Here is a 21,515-nt window from a genome sequence, read left to right as displayed (position 1 = left end):
CCTAATTTGTGGTTTGTGTGGGATCCTGGCTATGTTCCAGTAAAAGCAAAAGAGAAGTCCTCCCTGGGTGCTTAGATGAAGTTGTGTCTCAGGACTCAGCCAAGGCACTGAGAAAAGGCACTAAGTCTTTTATTGAGTTCTGCAACCCTCAGTCCCAGCGGAAGCCGACTTTGTGCAAGGACAAAATTTGGTGCCCCCCACAAAAGAATATTTCTGATTTTCACAATAATTCCTTTTGGTAGAGTTGGTTTCTTACGTAGCTTCTTAGTAGCAAGCTACCCATATTATTATTATTATTATTATTATTATTATTATTATTATTATTATTATTATCGTCATCATTATTATTACCCTCAGCTAGAGGGAACCAGCTTCTCTGCCCTAAATCCAGCTACCTCACATAGGCAGAAAGGCAGGTTGTTCCGGGTTTCTGACATTTCGCCTAAAGTTCCAGCGGTTCCTCAGTTCCATAGTCCCCCTACAGAACCCTAAATCTCCCTCCCAGCTTTGCCTGAACCAGCCTCCTCACTTGAACCTCCTCGATCTCCTTCACCCCTCTCAAAATTGTCCCCCCACCCAGACCCCCAAACTCTCTTTCTAACCTAACCTGCTAAGTCAGTCTTAACTGAAAAAGAGGATTTTTGTGGCACCTTGGAAGATGAAGGAATCGATTATGGCAGAACCGGGGGAGCGCCTTGAACCGCACCCCTGTGCGGAGAGTCCCCTCGAGGTCCCTTCAGCCCCCCCAAAAAAAAACCTATTTTACACCCCACATGACACACACAAACCCTTGCATTTTGACCCTCCACTTCCAGAGTTTTTCGGTTCTGTGTGTTTTGCCTCTCCCATCTAGCCCCTGGCTCTCCCAACAGGTGACACGAGCAGTATCCCTTCCGAAGACACCCCCCAAACCCGCAGTCTCCTGTCACATCCGAGGGAACGTCATACCCAGTGGGCACCGTCTAAAAAACACAGGCTCTCAGCCCTCAGGGACGATGCTGCCGTCGGGGATCGACACCTGGGACCTCCCGGCAGCGCAAAGCGGGCGCTAACCCCGCCGAGCTGCGGCCCTTCGACGTCCTTGCCGGCCGCCCCCTCGGAGGAACCGGAGACCCCGCTAGCCAACCGGCAGCCCTGCTCGGCTTGCCTGGACGCCGCTCTCCGGCTGCAGCTCCCGAACCCACAATACCCACCCACCGCGACCGTCGGGGGTCCCCGTCCGTCCGCGCATCCGGCCTCTTCCCCTCCCGGTTTCACCCCCGCTTCCCCGCCCCGTCGGATGTGGCTGCCTCTGCGGGCGGCTCGCTCCCCCCCCCCCCTGCGTACCTCGGGGTAGGTGTCCTTGGCGAAGACGTGCAGCAGCGCCGTCTTGCCGCACTGGCTGTCGCCCACCACCACGATCTTGCAGCGCGCCAGCTGGCTCTCCATGGCGTCCTCCAAGGCCGGCAGGCAAGACGGCGCGGGCCGCCGCTCAGTCCCCGCACCGGGAGAAGAGCAGGAGCAACATCGCCGCCGTCTCCGCCCGCGCGCCTGCCTCTCCGCGCTGGCAGACAAGCTCCTGCCGCGGCTTCCCGGCTCCCGATGCCGCACCCCCTGCTCCGCCCTCCGGAGCCCCCGTCTCGCCGGCGGTCCCCTCGCGGCGCTCCTACCCTCGCGTCTCCAGCAGGCGGCGCCCTGGAGCAGGCGTCCTCCAGACCAGACCAGCCCCGCCGGCGCGTCCAGAGGGTCCCTTTTGCTGATGCGCAACCGGGGGAGCGGGGCTAGCTCTCTCCCACTGCATAGATGCCAAGTTTTCCCTTTTCTCACGAGGAAGCCTACTCAGCATAAGGGAATTTCCCTTTTAAAAAGGGGGGAAACTTGGCAGCTATGTCTCCCACCCCCCGGGATGCCAGCTTGGAATAAAATATTGGGGGGTGGCGGACCCCAAGCAATTGATCACAAAACGCACTATTTGAATGGCAATGTCCATCAATTGGGGGAGGCGGACCCTCAAATATTTGGGGAGGGCGGGGGGGCGCTGAAGTGGCCTCAGCCCCAGGAGTTGCTCCTATCTCTCCGCGCCCCCGCCCCCCCCACTCCATCCGCCTCGCTGCATCTCGGATATATGAGGCTTCTTCGACAGCCCCAGTTTAGGAATTATCCCGCAGAGGCTTCCATCCAAAGTGCAGAACCGCCCCCCTCCCCGAAAAAAAAATCGCCATGCCCCCCTCTTTTTTTAAAAAAAAAAACCCTGCTTGATCATGGAAAGAAGAAAGGGGGAAACTTGCAGGGGCCTTTAGTACTTCTTTTTGCCCCCAGTATCTCCCTGTTCGGGGCCACCACGTGGGGGAAAGAAAAAATGCAACTGCTTTAACGGGCAAACGCACATCAGTTTCTGGCTCCCCAGCATTTATGTGGATTTATTGCTAAACCCCACTTTAAAAAAAAAAAAAATCCTGTTGTTTTACCGCCTCCCCCCCCCCCCGGAATAAGTGCTCTCTCTCTCTCTCAACGTGCTTCCTTTCCCCTTAATGAGAAATTAAGAGGCAAAGTAGGTTTTTTTCCCTTTTCCCTAGCACCGAATTTGGGTGGAGGTGGAGTGTTTAAAAAAAAAAAAGGAAGGGGGAGATGCCACTCCCAAGACAGAGCTGCCGTAGTGATGCAGAGAAAGAAAGACTGAGAGAGAAATCCTCAAAACATTTGCAGAAAAGAAAAGAGCAAAACACACGCGCTAGGCTCCCGGTCGGCGGCGCCATCACTTCTCCTCCGCTCGTTTCCTCCTTCGGCCACCGGGGGGCGCCGCTCTTCTCTCAAAGCGTTGAGCGGAGGAGGAGGGGGAGGAAACGGTTGTAATTAACGCAACTAATCATGAGAGCTGGGCGAGCCTAAAAATATTTAATTATCCTATATATTGTGCTCGCTCGGCAGGCCCTCGGCCCCCGCAGAAAATGTTACCTTTTTCTGATTTAGAGCATTATCTGAAAATTCGCAACCCCTTTCGCTGCCATTAGCCCGGCTGTTGGTGAGAAAAACAAATACAGTGCTGCATAGGTATGGGAAACATGCCGAGGACATTTGTATCTCAAAGGAGGCTGCCCGCTGTGTCTCTGCATGAGTCACTGCTCTGGTTGTGCCTCTTCCTCTCCTTCCAGGAGGAGGTGGGTAGTTTTACTGCATCGCTCATGACGCTGGGCATGGTCAAACAATGCAGTGCAGAATCGCCAGCCCTCAGAAGAAACTGCCCGGTGCCTCTCTGAACGAGTAACTGTTCTAGCATCGGTTGGGTTGGGGAGTCTGCCTTGGCTGTCAGAAAGGTGGGAAGAACAGCTAGCAGGAGGAGAGATCTTTAAAAATGGCTACTAATATCTTGGTAGTACTCAGGTTCCTGGGGTGGGGTGGGGTGGGGTGCTAGGGCTGGGGTAGTCCCTTGGTGGGGAACACATCCTGCTCCTTCTGGGGTGGTTTGTCCACCTTTGGTCCCTGCCCTGTACTCAGGTCTCCCCTGCGGCTCCTGGAAGCTGTCAGCATGTGACAGCGGCCACACCCTGGGAACAGCTTTGACTTCTCAACTTAACCTGCCCCATAGAAGTCAAAACGGGGCCACATCCCAGCAGAGTCAAGCCTATATGTCTGCCAGAACTGGCCTTCCTTCTTTCAGGGCTTTGAAATGATGTTCATTAAGGAAGTGCAGCGTTTGCTGCTAATCACCCTCTTTAAAAGCACTCTAAGTGCAGCCGGATGCATTATGGTTGCAAATAACGGCTTTAAAAAAAAACACCAAGTGCCAAAGAGCTATTCCTACTAGGATACATGGAGAAGGAACCGGGGGGGGGGGTGTAGTGGTGGTGGCAGGAGTGTTCCAGTCGCCATGCATAGAGTTTTGTTTTTCCAACACTTTTAAATTCTCAGCATGCCTTGCTGCTACGCACCGGTTGGAACTTGGATGCAGAGGAACGGTGGGAGGAACCAGCTGGGGGACGCCCCCCCCCCAAGGGAAGAAGGCTCAGATCCTGGGGGATGTGGTCTGAGGGAGAAGAGAGGGAGGAGGAGGTGTCGGAAGCTGAAGGGGTAACAGGGCTGAGTGAGCTGGGAGAGTCTGTGGCAGAGAGCAGTTGAGAATTGGAAGTAGAAGTGGAAGGAGGAGAGTGGGGAGGCCAAGAGGCATAGAGAAGTCAGGCTGGTGAAGAATCATGTGGGGCTCCGTTTCCTAGTGCGACAAGCTCCCGTCTCCCCTGGTCTCCCAGACCAGGAGAGGCATAAAAAGGGCAGAGGAGAGGTTGGTTTCATGCAGGCACGGTCTCCGATTGCTTGGGATAAACCCTGGAGAGGAGGGAACCTCAGCAGCTATGGGGAGGCAGGGACCTTCAGCCTCCGCAACTCCTTCATGGGGGCAAGACCTGCCATGGATGAGTTGCTGTGCTCATTTGACCTGACACTCCTGTGCAGATCCCCATTTTTGCTAATAAAGGGTTAACTCCAACTTGCCTGCTGGGATTTACTGCTGGTTTGCTCCTATCTCTCACCCTCTGTTGTTTCCACCCTCTCAACAGCCTTGTGCTGGGATGCTGCTCTTTATTGCCATTTTGCAGCCTGGAAAACAGGTCAGGGTCCCTATATTCCAGGGACAGTCCCAGATTTACAGAAGCCGTCCCGCTTTCTGATTTGATCCCGGAATGTCCTGCTTTTCCTTAGGACGTCACAGTTTTCATCAGAGAAATGTTGGAGGGTGTGCAGTTATGCAACCCAAGGAGATAAGTAAATAGGCAACCTTTAGAAGACATCTGAAGGTAGCCCTGTATAGGGAAGTTATTAAATGTTTGGTGTTTTATTATGTTTTTATATAGGTTGGAAGCTGTCCAGTGTGGCTGTAGCAACCCAGTCAGATGGGCAGGGTATAAATTATTACAGTGGTACCTCTACTTACGAATTTAATGCGTTCCGAACACACATTTGTAAGTCGAAAAAAAATGTAAGTCGAATCCCATAGGAATGCATTGTGAGAAAAAATTCGTAAGTCGAAGCAACCCTATCTAAAAATTCGTAAGTAGAAAAAATCCTATCTAAACCGCATCCAAGATGGCGGACGGAGCTCCATTCGTAAGTAGAAACATTCATAAGTAGTTATTTGTAAGTAGAGGTACCACTGTATTATTATTATTATTATTATTATTATTATTATTATTATTATTATGGAATAGGACGTCCCTATTTTCATCTGAGAAATGTTGGAGGGTATGCATCTCCAACCAAAGATCACAGGATGGTTTACAATAGGAAAACACAAAATACGTCCCATAATAACAAACTGAAACCCGCCCAACTCAGTACTGTATAACAGGCCACTGGTATATTTTATTATTATTTATTATGAAGGGTTAACTCCAACTTGCCTGGTGCGATTTACTGCTGGTTTGCTCCTATCTCTCACCCTCTGCCTCTGGGCAGTAGCAATTATGTGTTTTTGAGTATTTACTGAAGATTCTTCCCCACAGCCCTTCACCTCTGCAGTGGGGAAGGCAGACTATCTGCTCCGAAGAAGGCACAGCCAATTTGCAAGATGAGCGGGGCTGGGTTCATAGCTCAGGCGCAAGGGCAAGCCTTGGGAACTCGAGCAATGAGGGTAGGAGAATGCATTTCTACTCACAACCTGCGCAAAACTCCAGGCAGGATTGAGACAACACCTGTGACATCCTTAGACACGTTTCCACTTAAAGCCAGATCTCAGCCTCTCTCTCTCCTACTGGCACCTGCCACTCCATGTCAAGAGGGGTGCATCATGTCAGCCTTGCCACTCAAATGTCCTAAAAATGTCTATCCGTGACATATAGCCCTCGGTCCTGAAGGAGCGTCTCCACCCCCATCGTTCTGCCCGGACACTGAGGTCCAGTACTGAGGGCCTTCTGGCGGTTCCCTCGTTGCGAGAAGCCAAGCTGCAGGGAACCAGGCAGAGGGCCTTCTCGGTGGTGGCGCCCGCCCTGTGGAACGCCCTCCCATCAGATGTCAAATAGAAAAACAGCTACCAGATTTTTAGAAGACATCTGAAGGCAGACCTGTTTAGGGAGGCTTTTAATGTTTAATAGATTATTTCATTTCATTTTTCTGTTGGAAGCCGCCCAGAGTGGCTGGGGAAACCCAGCCGGATGGGCGGGGTCTAAATAATAAATTAATAATATTATGTATTTCAATTAGCTGAGTTATTTATTTATTGAAACGGAGCTAAGATGGTTAACTCTCAGCTAATATCCGCCAGCCTGAGTCATGGAGCCAAAGACAAGAGAAGTCCAAAGATTTTCTGTAATGGGAAATTTTAATTTGTCAAGAATAGGGCAAAATATGAGAGAGAGAGAGAGAAAGAGAGAGAGAGAGAGATTAAAATGTTGTTGGCAGAGTCATTGGGACTTTTATTAATGGATGAGCAGTCGGGTCTAGTTTCTTATTTCTCCAAGCAGGTTCATCTTTCATGAATAAATGTTAGTGTTTTCCCAACTGGAAGCAGACACATCTATTGGCATTGGTCCCCATGCAAACAGCCCCTGCAAAATTTATCACCAGTGCTAAATGAGATAAGGATGTGCAGATTGGCTCACTGAAACTACAGCTGTGCCCCAGATAGAAAATCCAAATTGCAGGTTATAGCACATATACACGAGGACAGACAATAGTCGTCATCCACAGAAATATTCTGGATGTATTTGTAGCTTTGGCTAGAGTGCCTCTAATCATGTGCAAAGCATATGTGTCTAAATGCGGGCATGTTGCATAACTCAGACATTAGAACATGCAGTTCTTAATCTCAGGGTCATGGGTTAGAACCCCATGTTGGGCAAAAAAATCATTTTTTATTTTTTTTATTTAAATAAACTTTATTGAAATTCAAATTAAAATAAACACACACATAAACACATACACACACTTGAAATAACAATAATAACACACAAAATCATATATAATAAAAAAGAATCAAATAATAACCATACTGACAATAAGGATATAACTTGAATCATACATTCAACTTAAATCCAACTTAAATTATAATACCCGTAACCCTAAAAGAATTACGAGTAAAAACAAAATAAAAGGAAAAAAACAAAAGAGAAAAGAAAAAGAGAAAAAAAGAAAAAGAAAATACACACAAAAATCCTTCAGTCATTCAAACCCAAAATTGTTATAAACATGGTACTCCAAGTACTCTCCACCTCTAATCCCCTTTAATTGTTTCCCTTTATCTCCTCCCCTCCTATTTGACTTCCACTCATCTCTCTCTCAGGTTCGACAAGTACTATGTTTCAATACTGCTTCCCCATATTTCAATGAATATATATCCTAAAATATCCTATATATAGAAATTCATCCTCCTTCGACTTTCTTGGCATAAAATAAATCAAAGCTGTTCAGTATGAGACCTAAAAATAAACCCAGGATTTCAGGGGGTTGGACTAGATGACCCTCGCAGTCAAGGCCCTGCGTTGGACGCCTCTACTGCTGTCATCTCTTGTCAGTGCTGCAAGTCCCCGCAGGCCCCTGCCACAAGGACTCACAGGCTACCACTGCTTCTGCTGCCAAATCCTGTCGCCACGGCTAGCATAGCTGCCAAGTATCCTGTATCCGCCGGGAAAACCCCTTTTTTCTTACCGTTTCCCGGCGGTCTCCCGTTTGGTGGAAAATCCCGGTATTTTCCCTTTAATTGGCTTCTGCCCGGTGGCCATTTTTCTGGGGCCGCTTTGCCCTTCTACGGGCACCAGAAAATGGCGGCGCCGGCGCCAGAAGTCGCTTCCGCGCATGACCGGAAGTTGCGTGACGCGACTTCCGGTAGCGCTTGCCCTTCTATGGGCATCAGAAAATGGCGCTGCTGGCGCCGGAAGTCGCTTTTACGCGTTTCCGGTCATGCACGGAAGCGACTGCCGGCGCCGGCGCCACCATTTTCTGGTGCCCATAGAAGGGCAAAGCGCCACCAGAAGTTGCGTCACGCAACTTCCGGTCATGCGCGCGCTGCCGATCCCGGATCTTTACGACCCGGACTTGACAGCTATGACGGCTAGGCCTCGCAGGCCAATGCCATGACTGCTGCCACTTCCCATCGCCACCACGAGGCCTCGCAGGCTGCTGCCATTGCTGCCACCACTTTCCATCACCGCCATGAGGTCTCACAGCCGCCACCGCTACTGCCGCCACCTCCTGCCACTGCTGTGAGTCCTTGCAGTCAACCGCCGTTACTGCCATCCCTATCGCCGCTGCAAGGCCTCGCAGGCCACCACTGTTTTGTCCTCGCGGCAAGGCCTTCCAGGCTGCCACCATACTGATGCCACCTCCTGTCACCGCCGTGAAGCCTTGCAGGGTGTTATCACTGCCGTGATTCCCTGTCACAGCTGCGAGGCCTTGCAGTCCACGACCACTGCTCTCACAGCCTTGCAGGCTGCCGCCGTTACTGTCGCCACTTTTTGTCACTGCCGTGAGGCCTCACAAGCCACCACCGCTACTGCCACCACTTCCCGTCACTGCTGCAAAGCCATGCACTCTGCTGCTGCTGCCGTTACTCACTTGCAGGCTGCCGCCATTATTGCCACCACCTCTCGTTGCAGCCACAAGGCCTCGCAGGCTGCCACCGCTACTGCTGCCAGCTCCCGTCGCCACTGCGAGGCTTCGCCAGTCGCCACTGATTTCGCCGCCACCATAGCTGCCAAGTTATCCCTTTTTAAAAGGGATTTCCCCTTATGCTGAATAGGCTTCCTCGCAAGAAAAGGGAAAACTTGGCAGCTATGGCCGCCGCCGCCGCCCCTCCCACCACCACCACAAAGACTGGCAGGCTACCACTGATTGAGCCGCCACCGCAAGTCTTTGCTTGTTGTCGCGGTTGTCGCTGCTACTGCCGACACGTACCATGGTCATGGCAAGCTGTTTCAGCCACTGCTGCTTCTGCCTCCATCATTCCTGCTGGCAGTCTGGCAATCCCAGATTATTTGTATTCACAAAGACACATCGCCGTACTTTGGATTGTTTTGAATACCACCGTTAGGTAGCCAAGCCCAAACCCAAAAGTCCATGTTGGGGTGCATTTTGGCTTGCCTGCTGATGAAACTAGAGTGTGTGATGATTGATAATGTTGTCATGTAACCATTTAAGATCCCTTAGGAATCGCAGTCATCCGGACATTGTCATGTTCGCCTCTGTATACAGTAGTTCGGCCCATATTTCAGACATTGTGGTAGATTGCAATATTCAGCTGGTGACAACATTGCAGTGTTTAGCAGGTGATATTGTGAGGTTTAGCTGCTGATAACATTGCATTGCTTAGCTGGGGAGTTATCGCGATGTTGAAAACCAGATATCGCCTACACACAGGGCAGGATTTAGGTTTAATAAGGCCCTAAGCTACTGACGCGGGTGGCACTGTGGGTTAAACCACTGAGCCTAGGGCTTGCCAATCAGAAGGTCGGCGCTTCGAATCCCCGCGACGGGGTGAGCTCCCGTTGCTCTGTCCCAGCTCCTGCCTACCTAGTAGTTCGAAAGAACGTCAAAGTGCAAGTAGATAAATACAGCGGGAAGGTAAACGGTGTTTCCGTGTGCTGCTCTGGTTCGTCAGAAGCGGCTTTGTCATGCTAGCCACATGACCCAGAAGCTGTACGTCGGCTCCTTCGGCCAATAACGCGAGATGAGCGCCGCAACCCCAGAGTCGGTCACGACTGGACCTAATGGTCAGGGACTTATGGACCTAATAGGTATCTACCGGTAAAGCCATTTGCACATAACAAAATATGCATTTTATCAAAGTAATTATTGAACTTATCTTATATTTTGGAAATGTAAATCCAGTTTTTTTTTCCCCTTTCATTTTTTTTGCCGGCCCCCAAGAGAGTGGGGTCCTAAGCTACAGCTTGTTTAGGCTTATATGTAAATGCGGCATGGCTTACACCCATTGTGATTCACGATACATTGCCAGCTCAACTATTATGAAACAATTATCACAATGTGAACTTCAAACCGGTTTTGGATGATATATGAATATATTGGCCACCCCTAGTGTGAGCTAGCTGAAATTGAGTAGGTTAAGTAGCTCTCTGTGTTCAGAAGCAAAGAAATCCAGTGGGCTGCTTCACGAGGCCCACGAGGCCCCCAAGAGCTTTTCATTTATTTGTTTTGCAGGCTGGCAATGTTTGGTCACTTCCTCGTAGAGGCTGGATTTAATAATCATTTGCTTCGAGTCATTTCACAAAGTTCCCTGTTTCACCAGAAGAGGGCAGGCCATCCCAGAAGCCGGGCGAAAACAGTTCCCAGCTGCAGCCACAAGAGGGCGAAGCTGTGCTTTTCTCCAGATCCGAGTTTGAGCCAAAAGCTGCTTCTTCTGTATGCAAATTATATAGTGTGTTTTTATTTTATTTTAATTACTGATTGGGGAATAACTGCAATTCATAACATAGTGCCACATATAGATACTGAGATATAAAATTGCACAATTGAGAAAATAAAATAAAATAAAATAAAAAACCCTTAATGCAAAAAGGAGAACATTTCAAAATATTTTGTAGTAGTAGTAGTAGTAGTAGTAATAATAATAATTTATACCCCTCCCATCTGGCTGGGTTTCCCCAGCCACTCTGGGCGGCTTCCAACAAAATATTAAAATACAATAGTTCTGTTGTTGTTGTTGTTTAGTCGTTTAGTCGTGTCCGACTCTTCATGACCCCATGGACCATAGCACGCCAGGCACTCCTGTCTTCCACTGCCTCCCGCAGTTTGGTCAAACTCATGTTCGTAGCTTCGAGAACGCTGTCCAACCATCTCGTCCTCTGTCGTCCCCTTCTCCTAGTGCCCTCAATCTTTCCCAACATCAGGGTCTTTTCCAAGGATTCTTCTCTTCTCATGAGGTGGTCAAAGTATTGGAGCCTCAGCTTCAGGACCTGTCCTTCCAGTGAGCACTCAGGGCTGATTTCCTTCAGAATGGATAGGTTTGATCTTGCAGTCCATGGGACTCTCAAGAGTCTCCTCCAGCACCTTAATTCAAAAGCATCAATTCTAGAACTAGAACAATAGTTCTAATTCTGCTTATTTTTCAACTCCGTAATTTACGGTATAAAAGGTAAAGGTAAAGGTGCCCCTGACCATCAGGTCCAGTCCTGTCCGACTCTGGGGTTGCGGCGCTCATCTCGCTCTATGGTCCATGGGGTCACGAAGAGTCGGACATGACTAAACGACTAAACAACAACAAAAAACCTCTAATAAAGGGGGGAATATACTACAATGCTCTGGGAAATAAATATTAATTAATTCTACAAGGCATACCGTAAATTGGGACCCAGGTGGCGCTGTGGGTTAAACCACAGAGCCTAGGGCTTGCCGATCAGAAGGTCGGTGGTTCAAATCCCCGCGACGGGGTGAGCTCCCGTTGTTTGGTCCCTGCTCCTGCCCACCTAGCAGTTCAAAAGCATGTCAAAGTGCAAGTAGATAAATAGGGACCGCTCCGGCGGGAAGGTAAACGGCGTTTCCGTGCGCTGCTCTGGTTCACCAGAAGCAGCTTTGTCATGCTGGCCACATGACCCGGAAGCTGTCTGCGGACAAACACCGGCTCCCTCGGCCTATAGAGCTTGAAGCCCTTGGTTCGAGTCCTGCCCTCCAGAGCAGGAGAAAACAAGCTTGCTCCATCTTCCATGGAACAGCCCTTGAGATATTTGAAGACGGCTATCATATCTCCTCTCAGTCTCCTGTTTTCCAGGCTAAGCACACCCAGCTCCTTCAACCATTCTTCATACGGCTTGGTTGTTGTTTAAATTTTTTAAATGCTGTTGTTGTTCATTAAGTTTGTATACTGCCCTATACAAGGTCTCAGGGTGGTTCACAATGTCAAAATAAAATACAGAAACTCAAAATACTGAATAGAAATGAGAACAAGAACAACCCCATAATAATAAACAATTGTCCTCTCTAAATTGGCATCCATACATAGAAATTAGGATACCCATTTTTTAAAAGCAAACCCTGTCCTTTCTCCCCCTCCACGATGCATTGCCTATTCCCCCATCCCCCAGTGATGCATAAGCAATGTTGCAACTAACATGGAAATGTTCCACCTTGAGAACACACCTGCTGCTCTGCTGTACGATCCAGACTCCCTGCCGGGATGCCTAGCTGGCGACAAATGTCTTTTTCCCTTTCAGAACTCGCTCTGTTCCTGATGCTGTTTGATCAAAGCGTCCACTTTGCCTCAGGTGTTTCTTTGTCACTCGATGTTGCTAGGTAGGGGTCCCTCTCCCACCCCCTCATTCAATCTGACCTCAGCTGCCCCCAGGATGAGACCGCAGCTATGTGCACACTTTCCCTTTAAAGCACGTTCAAGCACATTCTTTCCCTTCAAAGAATTCTGGCTCATATCTCTAATATAAACCCAGAGATATGGGCCAAATAGGGGTTTATATTAGGAATAAGGTTGGCTGTATTTCTTAAAAAGATGAGTTTATGAGACAGGGTTTCTTTTCCTTTTCTATTTTCTCTTCCTCTTTTTTTCCTTTTTTAAATTTTGTGGTTCTTTTTCTTTCTTCTAATTTCCTTTTTATTTTTCGCTTTTCGGTACATGTTAGTCTTGCCGTAGGTTAAGTCAATGTAACTTGCTGTCCCAGTTGCCCCCATTATACAATTGTTTTCTTTCTTTTTTTGTATGTATGTAATACATATATTGCAAATAAAATTCTAAAAAATAAGAAAAAAAAGAATTCTGGCCCTTGTAGTTTAAGGATTGCTGGGAATTCTTAACTCTGGGAGTGCCCAGAATTCCTCAAGGCAAAGGAAACACCTTTAAGCTTTACTGTCGACACAACTGTAGGCCAGGCATCCCCAAACTGCGGCCCTCCAGATGTTTTGGCCTACAACTCCCATGATCCCTAGCTAACAGGACCAGTGGTCAGGGAAGATGGGAATTGTAGTACAAAACATCTGGAGGTCTGAAGTTTGGGGATGCCTGCTGTAGGCGCTGTACACAGTAAAAGCACCTTCAAAGCATGTTTCCCCAACACAAAAGAATCCTGGGAACTGTAGTATGTTAACTGGGTATTATACTTCTGTGTAGGGACGCGGGTGGTGCTGTGGGTTAAACCACAGAGCCTAGGGTTTGCCGATCAGAGGGTCGGCGGTTCAAATCCCAGTGACGGGGTGAGCTCCCGTTGCTCGGTCCCTGCTCCTGCCAAGCTAGCAGTTCAAAAGCACGTCAAAGTGCAAGTAGATAAATAGGTACCGCTCCAGCGGGAAGGTAAACGGTGTTTCCGTGTGCTGCTCTGGTTTCACCAGAAACGGCTTAGTCACGCTAGCCACATGACCCAGCTGTTGTTGTTGTTGTTGTTGAGTCGTTTAGTCATGTCCGACTCTTCGTGACCCCATGGACCATAGCACGCCAGGCACTCCTGTCTTCCACTACCTCCCGCAGTTTGGTCAAACTCATGTTCATAGCTTCGAGAACACTGTCCAACCATCTCGTCCTCTGTCGTCCCCTTCTTCTAGTGCCCTCAATCTTTCCCAACATCAGGGTCTTTTCCAGGGAGTCTTCTCTTCTCATGAGGTGGCCAAAGTATTGGAGACTCAGCTTCAGGATCTGTCCTTCCAGTGAGCACTCAGGGCTTATTTCCTTAAGAATGGATAGGCTTGATCTTCTTGCAGTCCATGGGACTCTCAAGAGTCTCCTCCAGCACCATAATTCAAAAGCATCAATTCTTCGGCGATCAGCCTTCTTCATGGTCCAGCTCTCACTTCCATACATCACTACTGGGAAAACCATACTTTAACTATACGGACCTTTGTCGGCAAGGTGATGTCTCTGCTTTTTAAGATGCTGTCTAGGTTTGTCATTGCTTTTCTCCCAAGAAGCAGGTGTCTTTTAATTTCGTGACTGCTGTCACCATCTGCAGTGCTCAAGGAGCCCAAGAAAGTAAAATCTCTCACTGCCTCCATTTGTTCCCCTTCTATTTGCCAGGAGGTGATGGGACCAGTGGCCTTGATCTTAGTTTTTTTGATGTTGAGCTTCAGACCATAGCAGCTGTACTCGGCCAATAAAGCGAGATGAGCGCCGCAACCTTAGAGTCCTCTACGAAGGAGGCTTCTTGCTCCCTCTCCCTCTCCCTCCCCCCCTCTCTCTGAAGGCTTAATACTGTATTCCCTTTTTAAAAATACTGTTTGTAAAAAAAAGTTACACTTACTTTGGATAGGATACTTAATTCGGATTTAAAATTGCACAGTAGCTGATCTGCATTAAATCACAGTGTTAGGGTTAAAAGCAAAATCAGCAGAAACTGGTTGAGGAACTTACACATAGAGACCAAGACTTAAACAAATGCTTGGTTTAATGGAGAAAGTAAATTTAACAAAAATTAAATCAGGCTTATACAAAATACCCACACAACCAAACCACCCACCAAGAGCACACTGGGAAAATGCCCAGCACAGAGGCAACACACAACACCCCTGATATACCCTGCATCATCAGCTTCACAGCAACACCTGTAGAGCTGCTCCACAGCTGCAGAGCCCCGGTCATTAAATCTTTCCTGACTCTTAAAGGTACAGTGAAACAATAATGACACTTTTACACAATCATTCAACACACAGCCCTTCATTTGGATGAAAACCTACCCACGTTTATGTTAAAAGACAACAACAATAGCAAAAAATTTTAGTCCATTTGCACGTAACCAAGTCCGACCTCCTAAGTACAGCCTTAAAATGCCAGGCCATCTCTGTACTTAAATGCTCCTGAGCTTTGCGATACGGATCAGTTTGCTAGTTGTATACAGGACGCCGATTTTCCTAATCGGTTCACCCATAGAGAACCACGAGACGCTAGAGGAGTCTGTATCTGAGCAGCTGTTTACATATGCAATCAAACAATTTCACGGTGTATAAAAATCATCAGCAAGCACTGAGTTTCTGGATTTCCTCAGCTGATTAGTCACTTCCTCAGCCAACGGTGCAGCCCAATGCTGCTGTTATACACCAGTCTTGTAAACCAAGTGTTGCTTTTTTTTTTAAAAGGATTAACGCAGAACTCAATATTTTGGGTAGAAAACATTGCACCATCATATCTGGAGGTGGAAAGAAGCTGGCTCTGTTGTCAGTGCCGCCTTTACGGAGCATCTGTGCAAAAGTTGGGGAATGTTTTCATCGGAGAAAGGTCAAATTAACACATGCCATGATCACGTTTGTTTCTGTCATCTGTGCAATCCAAGCAGCAAGGAGGAAGACCGGCAGGTGAGCCGAAGCAACTCTATAAGGAACCCAAACCATCTAGCAATATTTAAGCCTGTGGGAATGTTCAGGAATGTGGACGAGGAAATATTCTTAAATATATCCTCTCCCAGCTTGTGTTAACAAGCTCCAAACTTAGCAGAGTAACATTCCCTTTCAATGCACAGCAGAAAACGGCTTGCAGGTTTGCTTAAACCTCTAGAATAAAGTATATTTCCTGGTATATTTCCCCTTTATCCCTCTTAAAAGAAAAGACACGACACAGTGCTCTTTTAAAAGTATAAAAAGAGTTTACTTACAAGCTTCTTGAGATACAGCACAACTCAAGAGGCAGACTAGCTTAGGTAAAAGCAGTATATACATGTGAAGTTCACTTATATGAAGTGAGACTCCATTTCCTCTCTCTCTCTTGGCTGGAAGCCTAGAGAGAGTCTCTTCACTAAGATGTTGCTTGCTCGAAGTGTGTGGTTCAAGAGAGGGAAAATGGCTACTGCCCAGTGAATTTATCTGCCACCTTTCCCATCTCATTTGCATGTGTGGAGGAACAGGAAACCGACCTGGTCGGGTGTTCCTCCATGTGGTCCTCCATGTGGACACTCTAGGAACTGTTGTGAGTTGACTGCACCTGTTTACATCCCACAAAGCCATCTGCCCAAACACAAGACGGTCTACTCTAGGCATTCCCACACCCGAACCAAGCTGGACTGAATTTTCCTCAGTTAGCTGATGGCGTGGGGAGCTCATTCCTGCTTTTTGCAGGGTTTGGGTGCGCCAGCATGTTCTCCAAATCCAAACTCTTCTTCTCTGTGCGTGATTTGCTGGTGTGCAGGAACCAAGCAAACTAGGGCTGGGCGATAGATCAATATATCGTCCAAAACTGGTTTGAAGTTCACACCATGATAATTGTTTCATAATATTTAAGCTGGCAATAATTAATCGTGAATCACAATGTGTGTAAGGGCCAGGCGATATTGTGTTTTCAACATCGCGATAACTCCCCAGCTGAACATTGCAATGTTATCGCCGTTCAACGGGGAGTTCAATCCTGCTTTCTGTGCAGCTCTGACAGTCCCAAACTGATGTTACCTTTGGCATTTCTATCTGTTCCACATCTGATGTCACGTACAAAGCCTTGTGTGGAGTAGGGGGCTGTGGTTTGGGGTAATGCCTTGGTGGGACAAATTTGGCCTACAGGCCAGAGGTTCCCCACTTCTGTTTTAAGGAGCAGACCACAGAGGCCCCAAGTGTCCCTGTTTTCCAGGGACAGTTCTGGATTTACATAAGCCATTCCAGTTTCTGATTTGATCCCGGAATGTTCCACTTTTCCCTATTTTCTTCAGAGAAACATTGGAGAGGTATGGAGTTACACGACCCCTGAGCCAAGTAACTACAGTCAAACCTCAGTGGTCGAACGTAATCCGCTCTGGAAGTCCATTAGACTCCCGAAACCGTTTGAAAACCAAGGTGTGGCTTCCAATTGGTTGCAACACCTTCCTGCATTCAAGTGGAAGCCACGTCAGATGCTTGGCTTCCGAAAAACGTTTGAAAACCGGAGCATTACTTCCGGGTTTTCGGCGTTCAGGAGCCGAAACATTCAAAAACGGAGTTGTTTGGGAGCCGAGGTTTGACTGTATATACCTTTAGAAGACATCTGAAGGCAGGGAAGTTTTTTTTTAAAAATGTTTGTTTTCTTATGTTTTTATATATGTTAGAAGCCCCCCAGAGTGGCTGCGGCAACCCAGTCAGGTGGGTGGGGTACAATTATTATTATTATTATTATTATTATTATTATTATTATTATTTCCCTATAAAGGGAAAGGGAAAGGGACCCCTGACCATTAGGTCCAGTCGTGACCGACTCTGGGGTTGCGCGCTCATCTCGCATTATTGGCCGAGGGAGCCGGCGTATAGCTTCCAGGTCATGTGGCCAGCATGACAAAGCCGCTTCTGGCGAACCAGAGCAGCACACGGAAACGCCGTTTACCTTCCCACTGTAGCGGTACCTATTTATCTACTTGCACTTTGACGTGCCTTCGAACTGCTAGGTTGGCAGGAGCTGGGACCGAGCAACGGGAGCTCACCCCGTCACAGGGATTCGAACCGCCGACCTTCTGATCAGCAAGCCCTAGGCTCAGTGGTTTAACCCACAGCGCCACCTGGGTCCCTATTATTTCCCTATAGGATGTCCCTATTGTCATCAGAGAAATGTTGGAGGGTATGGAGTTCCCTGGAACGCAGCAGCATAGCAAGATACTCAGGTGACCGGGGTGGGTGAGTGAGCTTAGCTTTGCGGACCACTGCCCCCCCCCCGCCTCTCCTTAACTGCCAAAGAGCAACAGCAAGCATCTTTCCTCACGTCTGGGGTTGCAAAGAAGGGCTTTTGGGTTAGATGCTGCTGTTTGCAAGCAGTCTTGAGCACTGGCACTTTTTCTTGCAGAAGTTCCACTTCTTGGTTTACTTAACAGGGCAATCCTGAACCATGCCTACTCAGAGAAGGAAGCCGGGTTAGGCTTGCAGCCTTGTTCTCCAGATAGAATACCACCACTCCCTTCCTGCTTCAAAACTCCTTGCGACGGCACATTCTTGGCTTTAACGCTGAACTGGATGGGCCAGAAGATTGGTTCTTTTTCCCAGAGCGACCCCACCCTTTGGATATGTGTCCCCCTTCTTCCAGTGTCGTGCGGATCCCCAGGCCTCAGTCTAAGCTCATGAGGAAACGCCCTTGAAACAGCAGCAGCAGCAGCTCTGAGGCCCTCCTCTGGCAAGCAGCCAAAATCTTGGAATTTGTTCCAGCAGCCTGTGAGTTCCAGCAAAAGACACTTTGCTTCCGCCGCTCCTCCAGATAAGACGCAGAACCGGGACTCCCCTGGCGCTGGAGAAACGGCAATGTTGTCGTTCTCCACGGCAGGGAGAAAAAGAAGAGATATCTTAAATGTGCCATTGATTATGCAGGTACCGGTAGGCAGCCGTGTTGGTCTGCCACAGTCGAAACAAATTTTTTAAAAAATGGAAGGAAATTGATTATGCAGGCAACCTATCAACATGCTCAGGAACTAGTTCTGCAAACAGTGCCAGATTTACATATCAGCTAAACAAACTATAGTTTAGGGCCCCACTCCCTTGGCCCCCCCCCAAAGGGGAAAAAACCTGCTCTTCCACTGCTCTGGTCGGGAAACTTGCAGACAGGGCCGGATTTCAGTTTGATGAGGCCCTAAGCTACTGACAGTAATGGGCCCATGTCTCAGTCCCAGCTCCTGCCAACCTAGCAGTTCCAAAGCACGCCAAAAGTGCAAGTAGATTAATAGGTACCGCTCCAGCGGGAAGGTAAATGGTGTTTCCATGCGCTGCTCTGGTGCCGGTGTTCCATTGCGCCAGAAGCGGCTTAGTCATGCTGGCCACGTGACCCGGAAAAAATGTCTGCGGACAAACACCGTGTCCCTCGGCCTGTAAAGCGAGGTGAGCGCCGCAACCCCGGAGTAGTTCGCGACTGGACCTAACTGTCAGGAGTCCCTTTACCTTTTTATATGTCCGGCTGTCCTTTGTCAACAACAAATTGTCACTGTTTTTTGTGTTGAATATATGCTGTATGGTAATTTATGGACCACTGGTCCCATCACCTCCTGGCAAATAGAAGGGGAAGAAATGGAGGCAATGAGAGATTTTACTTTCTTGGGCTCCTTGATCACTGCAGATGGTGACAGCAGTCACGAAATTAAAAGACGCCTGCTTCTTGGGAGAAAAGCAATGACAAACCTAGACAGCATCTTAAAAAGCAGAGACATCACCTTGCCGACACAGGTCTGTATAGTTAAAGCTATGGTTTTCCCAGTAGTGATGTATGGAAGTGAGAGCTGGACCATAAAGAAGGCTGATCGCCGAAGAATTGATGCTTTTGAATTATGGTGCTGGAGGAGACTCTTGAGAGTCCCATGGACTGCAAGAAGATCAAGCCTATCCATTCTGAAGGAAATCAGCCCTGAGTGCTCACTGGAAGGACAGATCCTGAAGCTGAGGCTCCAATACTTTGGCCACCTCATGAGAAGAGAAGACTCCCTGGAAAAGACCCTGATGTTGGGAAAGATAGAGGGCACTAGGAGAAGGGGACGACAGAGGACGAGGTGGTTGGACAGTGTTCTCGAAGCTACAAACATGAGTCTGACCAAACTGCGGGAGGCAGTGCAAGACAGGAGTGCCTGGCGTGCTATGGTCCATGGGGTCACAAAGAGTCGGACATGACTAAACGACTAAACAACAACAAGCTGATGGAATATGTAGAAATGGCAAGAGTGACGGGAAAGATCAGAAATCAGGAAGACCAAGTATTTTTAAAAGACTGGAATAACTTTCTAACACATCTAAGAGATCACTGTAAACAGCAGGAACCATTGGCAGGAATACAATGACCCTTGTAACATGGATTTTGGATACTATGATTATATAACAGATAGATTACAGTAAAATGTGCAGGACTAAAATTTAGAATTGGAACCCATGGAGGCAAGGAAGGAGGTTCAAAAGAACCCTTTTCTTAATGTGTGAAAATGTTATGTTAATGGTGCATAACTTGTATTTAAAGCCAATAAAAAAATGAATTTAAAAAAAATTACGGTTGAATGAAATCGTGGGCAGGATTTGAGATAACAGCAACAGAAGAAAAATGATAATTGTAACAGAGAAGCTTTGTGTAATAGATAAAGACACAATGCAGTTTGAGCAAAACCACTGCAGAAGTGGGGGGTGGGAAGTCAATTTATGAAACAATGTTACTATCTGATTGGAAGACTATTATGAAAATGTTTGAATTTTTTAAATAAAAAAATATATTCCCCAAAAAGGGTACTCGAGTGCTGATTAAGTGTTTTGGAGAATCTGAAAGCTTATACTGTACAGTGTTTTGTGACATTCTGGTTGGCCTAACACAAGTATTGCCCAGATTTTGGATTTCATTTTCTTTTTCATTATGCACCAACATGACTCCTTACGTATGTTTTGTGTAGGTCATTCTTTGTCTCAAGTCAGTTCAAAGATCTGGAAGGGGAGGATGCATCAAAATGCAATATTTCATAAGACGCGATAGGAAAGATACAGGATAGATATGGATTGCGGCCAAGGTTGTGGTGGGTTATGGTTGCAAAAAGAGTGAGTAGGCAGCCTGAGTAAGCGGAAAAAAGGAGGAACTGCAGTTTAGGATTCGCAAGGCTTGCAGGAGCGAAGCCTGATTTGAGAAGCTGAAACTGATGAGAAGGAAGCTGCCCATTCAGAGATCAGGTTTCGTTGTGTTGTGTGTGGGGAAGGATGACTTAAAAGTCAGGCATTTCCTCTGCTCAGTGGGCTTGTTGCCAAGTCGACAGTCAGTTCTTGACCCCAACTTTGCCCCTTGCAATGAAGGCTTTTATCTTCCCCAGAGTGACACACAAGTGTGGTAAACAGCAGCGTAAAATGGCAGAGGGGTGGCTTTGCAACAGTGAAAACAGCAGCCTTTGGCAACCAAGCTGATCTAAAGAAGAAGAAGAAGAAGAAGAAGAAGAAGAAGAAGAAGAAGAAGAAGAAGAAGAAGAAGAAGAAGAAGAGGAGGAGGAGGAGGAGGAGGAGGAGGAGGAGGAGGAGGAGGAGGAGGAGGAGGAGGAGGAGGAGGAGGAGATGGAGTTTGGATTTGATATCCCGCTTTATCACTACCCTAAGGAGTCTCAAAGTGGCTAACATTCTCCTTTCCCTTCCTCCCCCACAACAAACACTCTGTGAGGTGAGTGGGGCTGAGAGACTTCAAAGAAGTGTGACTAGCCCAAGGTCACCCAGCAGCTGCATGTGGAGGAGCGGAGACACAAACCCGGTCCCCCAGATTAGGAGTCTACCGCTCTTAACCACTACACCACACAGACCACAGAATCATAAATTGTAGAGTTGGAAGGGGCCCCAAGAGTCATCTAGTCCAGCCCCCAGCAATGCAGGAATCTCAACTAAAAGCACCCCTGACAGATGGTCATCCAACTTCTGCTTAAAAACCTCCCAGGAAGGAGAGTCCACCACCTCTCATTCCACTGTCCAAGCAGCTCTTCCTGTCAGAAAGTTCTTCCTGATGTGTAGTCGGAATCTCCTTCCTTGCAGCTTGAAGCCCTTGGTTCGAGTCTTACGCTCCAGAGCAGGAGAAAACAAGCTTGATCCCATGGGACACAGTGGCTACCACATCTCCCCTCACTCTACTCTTCCCCAGGCTAAACTTACCCAGCTCCTTCGACTGTTCCTCATATGGCTTGCTTTCCAGACCTCGGATCGTCTTCTTTGTTGCCCTCTTCTGCATCACAAACTGTGGGCTCAAA

At 47.9% G+C, this 21,515-nt stretch overlaps 1 protein-coding gene across 1 annotated transcript in view; it reads right to left on the bottom strand.

Moving 5' to 3' along the window:
* The window catches only part of RND2 (Rho family GTPase 2), a 35,263-nt gene extending 33,608 nt beyond the window's left edge, over positions 1–1,655 (bottom strand). The window contains exon 1 of the mRNA XM_035134318.3: positions 1,327–1,655. Coding sequence (XP_034990209.2) covers positions 1,327–1,428 — 102 coding nt within the window. The 5' untranslated portion in view covers positions 1,429–1,655. The remainder of the gene's footprint in view (positions 1–1,326) is intronic.
* Positions 1,656–21,515: the final 19,860 nt, after the last annotated feature.

This window comes from Zootoca vivipara, chromosome 12, assembly GCF_965207765.1.
Source record: "Zootoca vivipara chromosome 12, rZooViv2.hap1.1, whole genome shotgun sequence".
In the NCBI taxonomy this organism is placed as follows: Eukaryota; Metazoa; Chordata; class Lepidosauria; order Squamata; family Lacertidae; genus Zootoca; species Zootoca vivipara.
The sequence above is the reverse complement of the archived record's forward strand: the minus strand, read 5'-3'. Positions and strand labels throughout refer to the sequence as shown.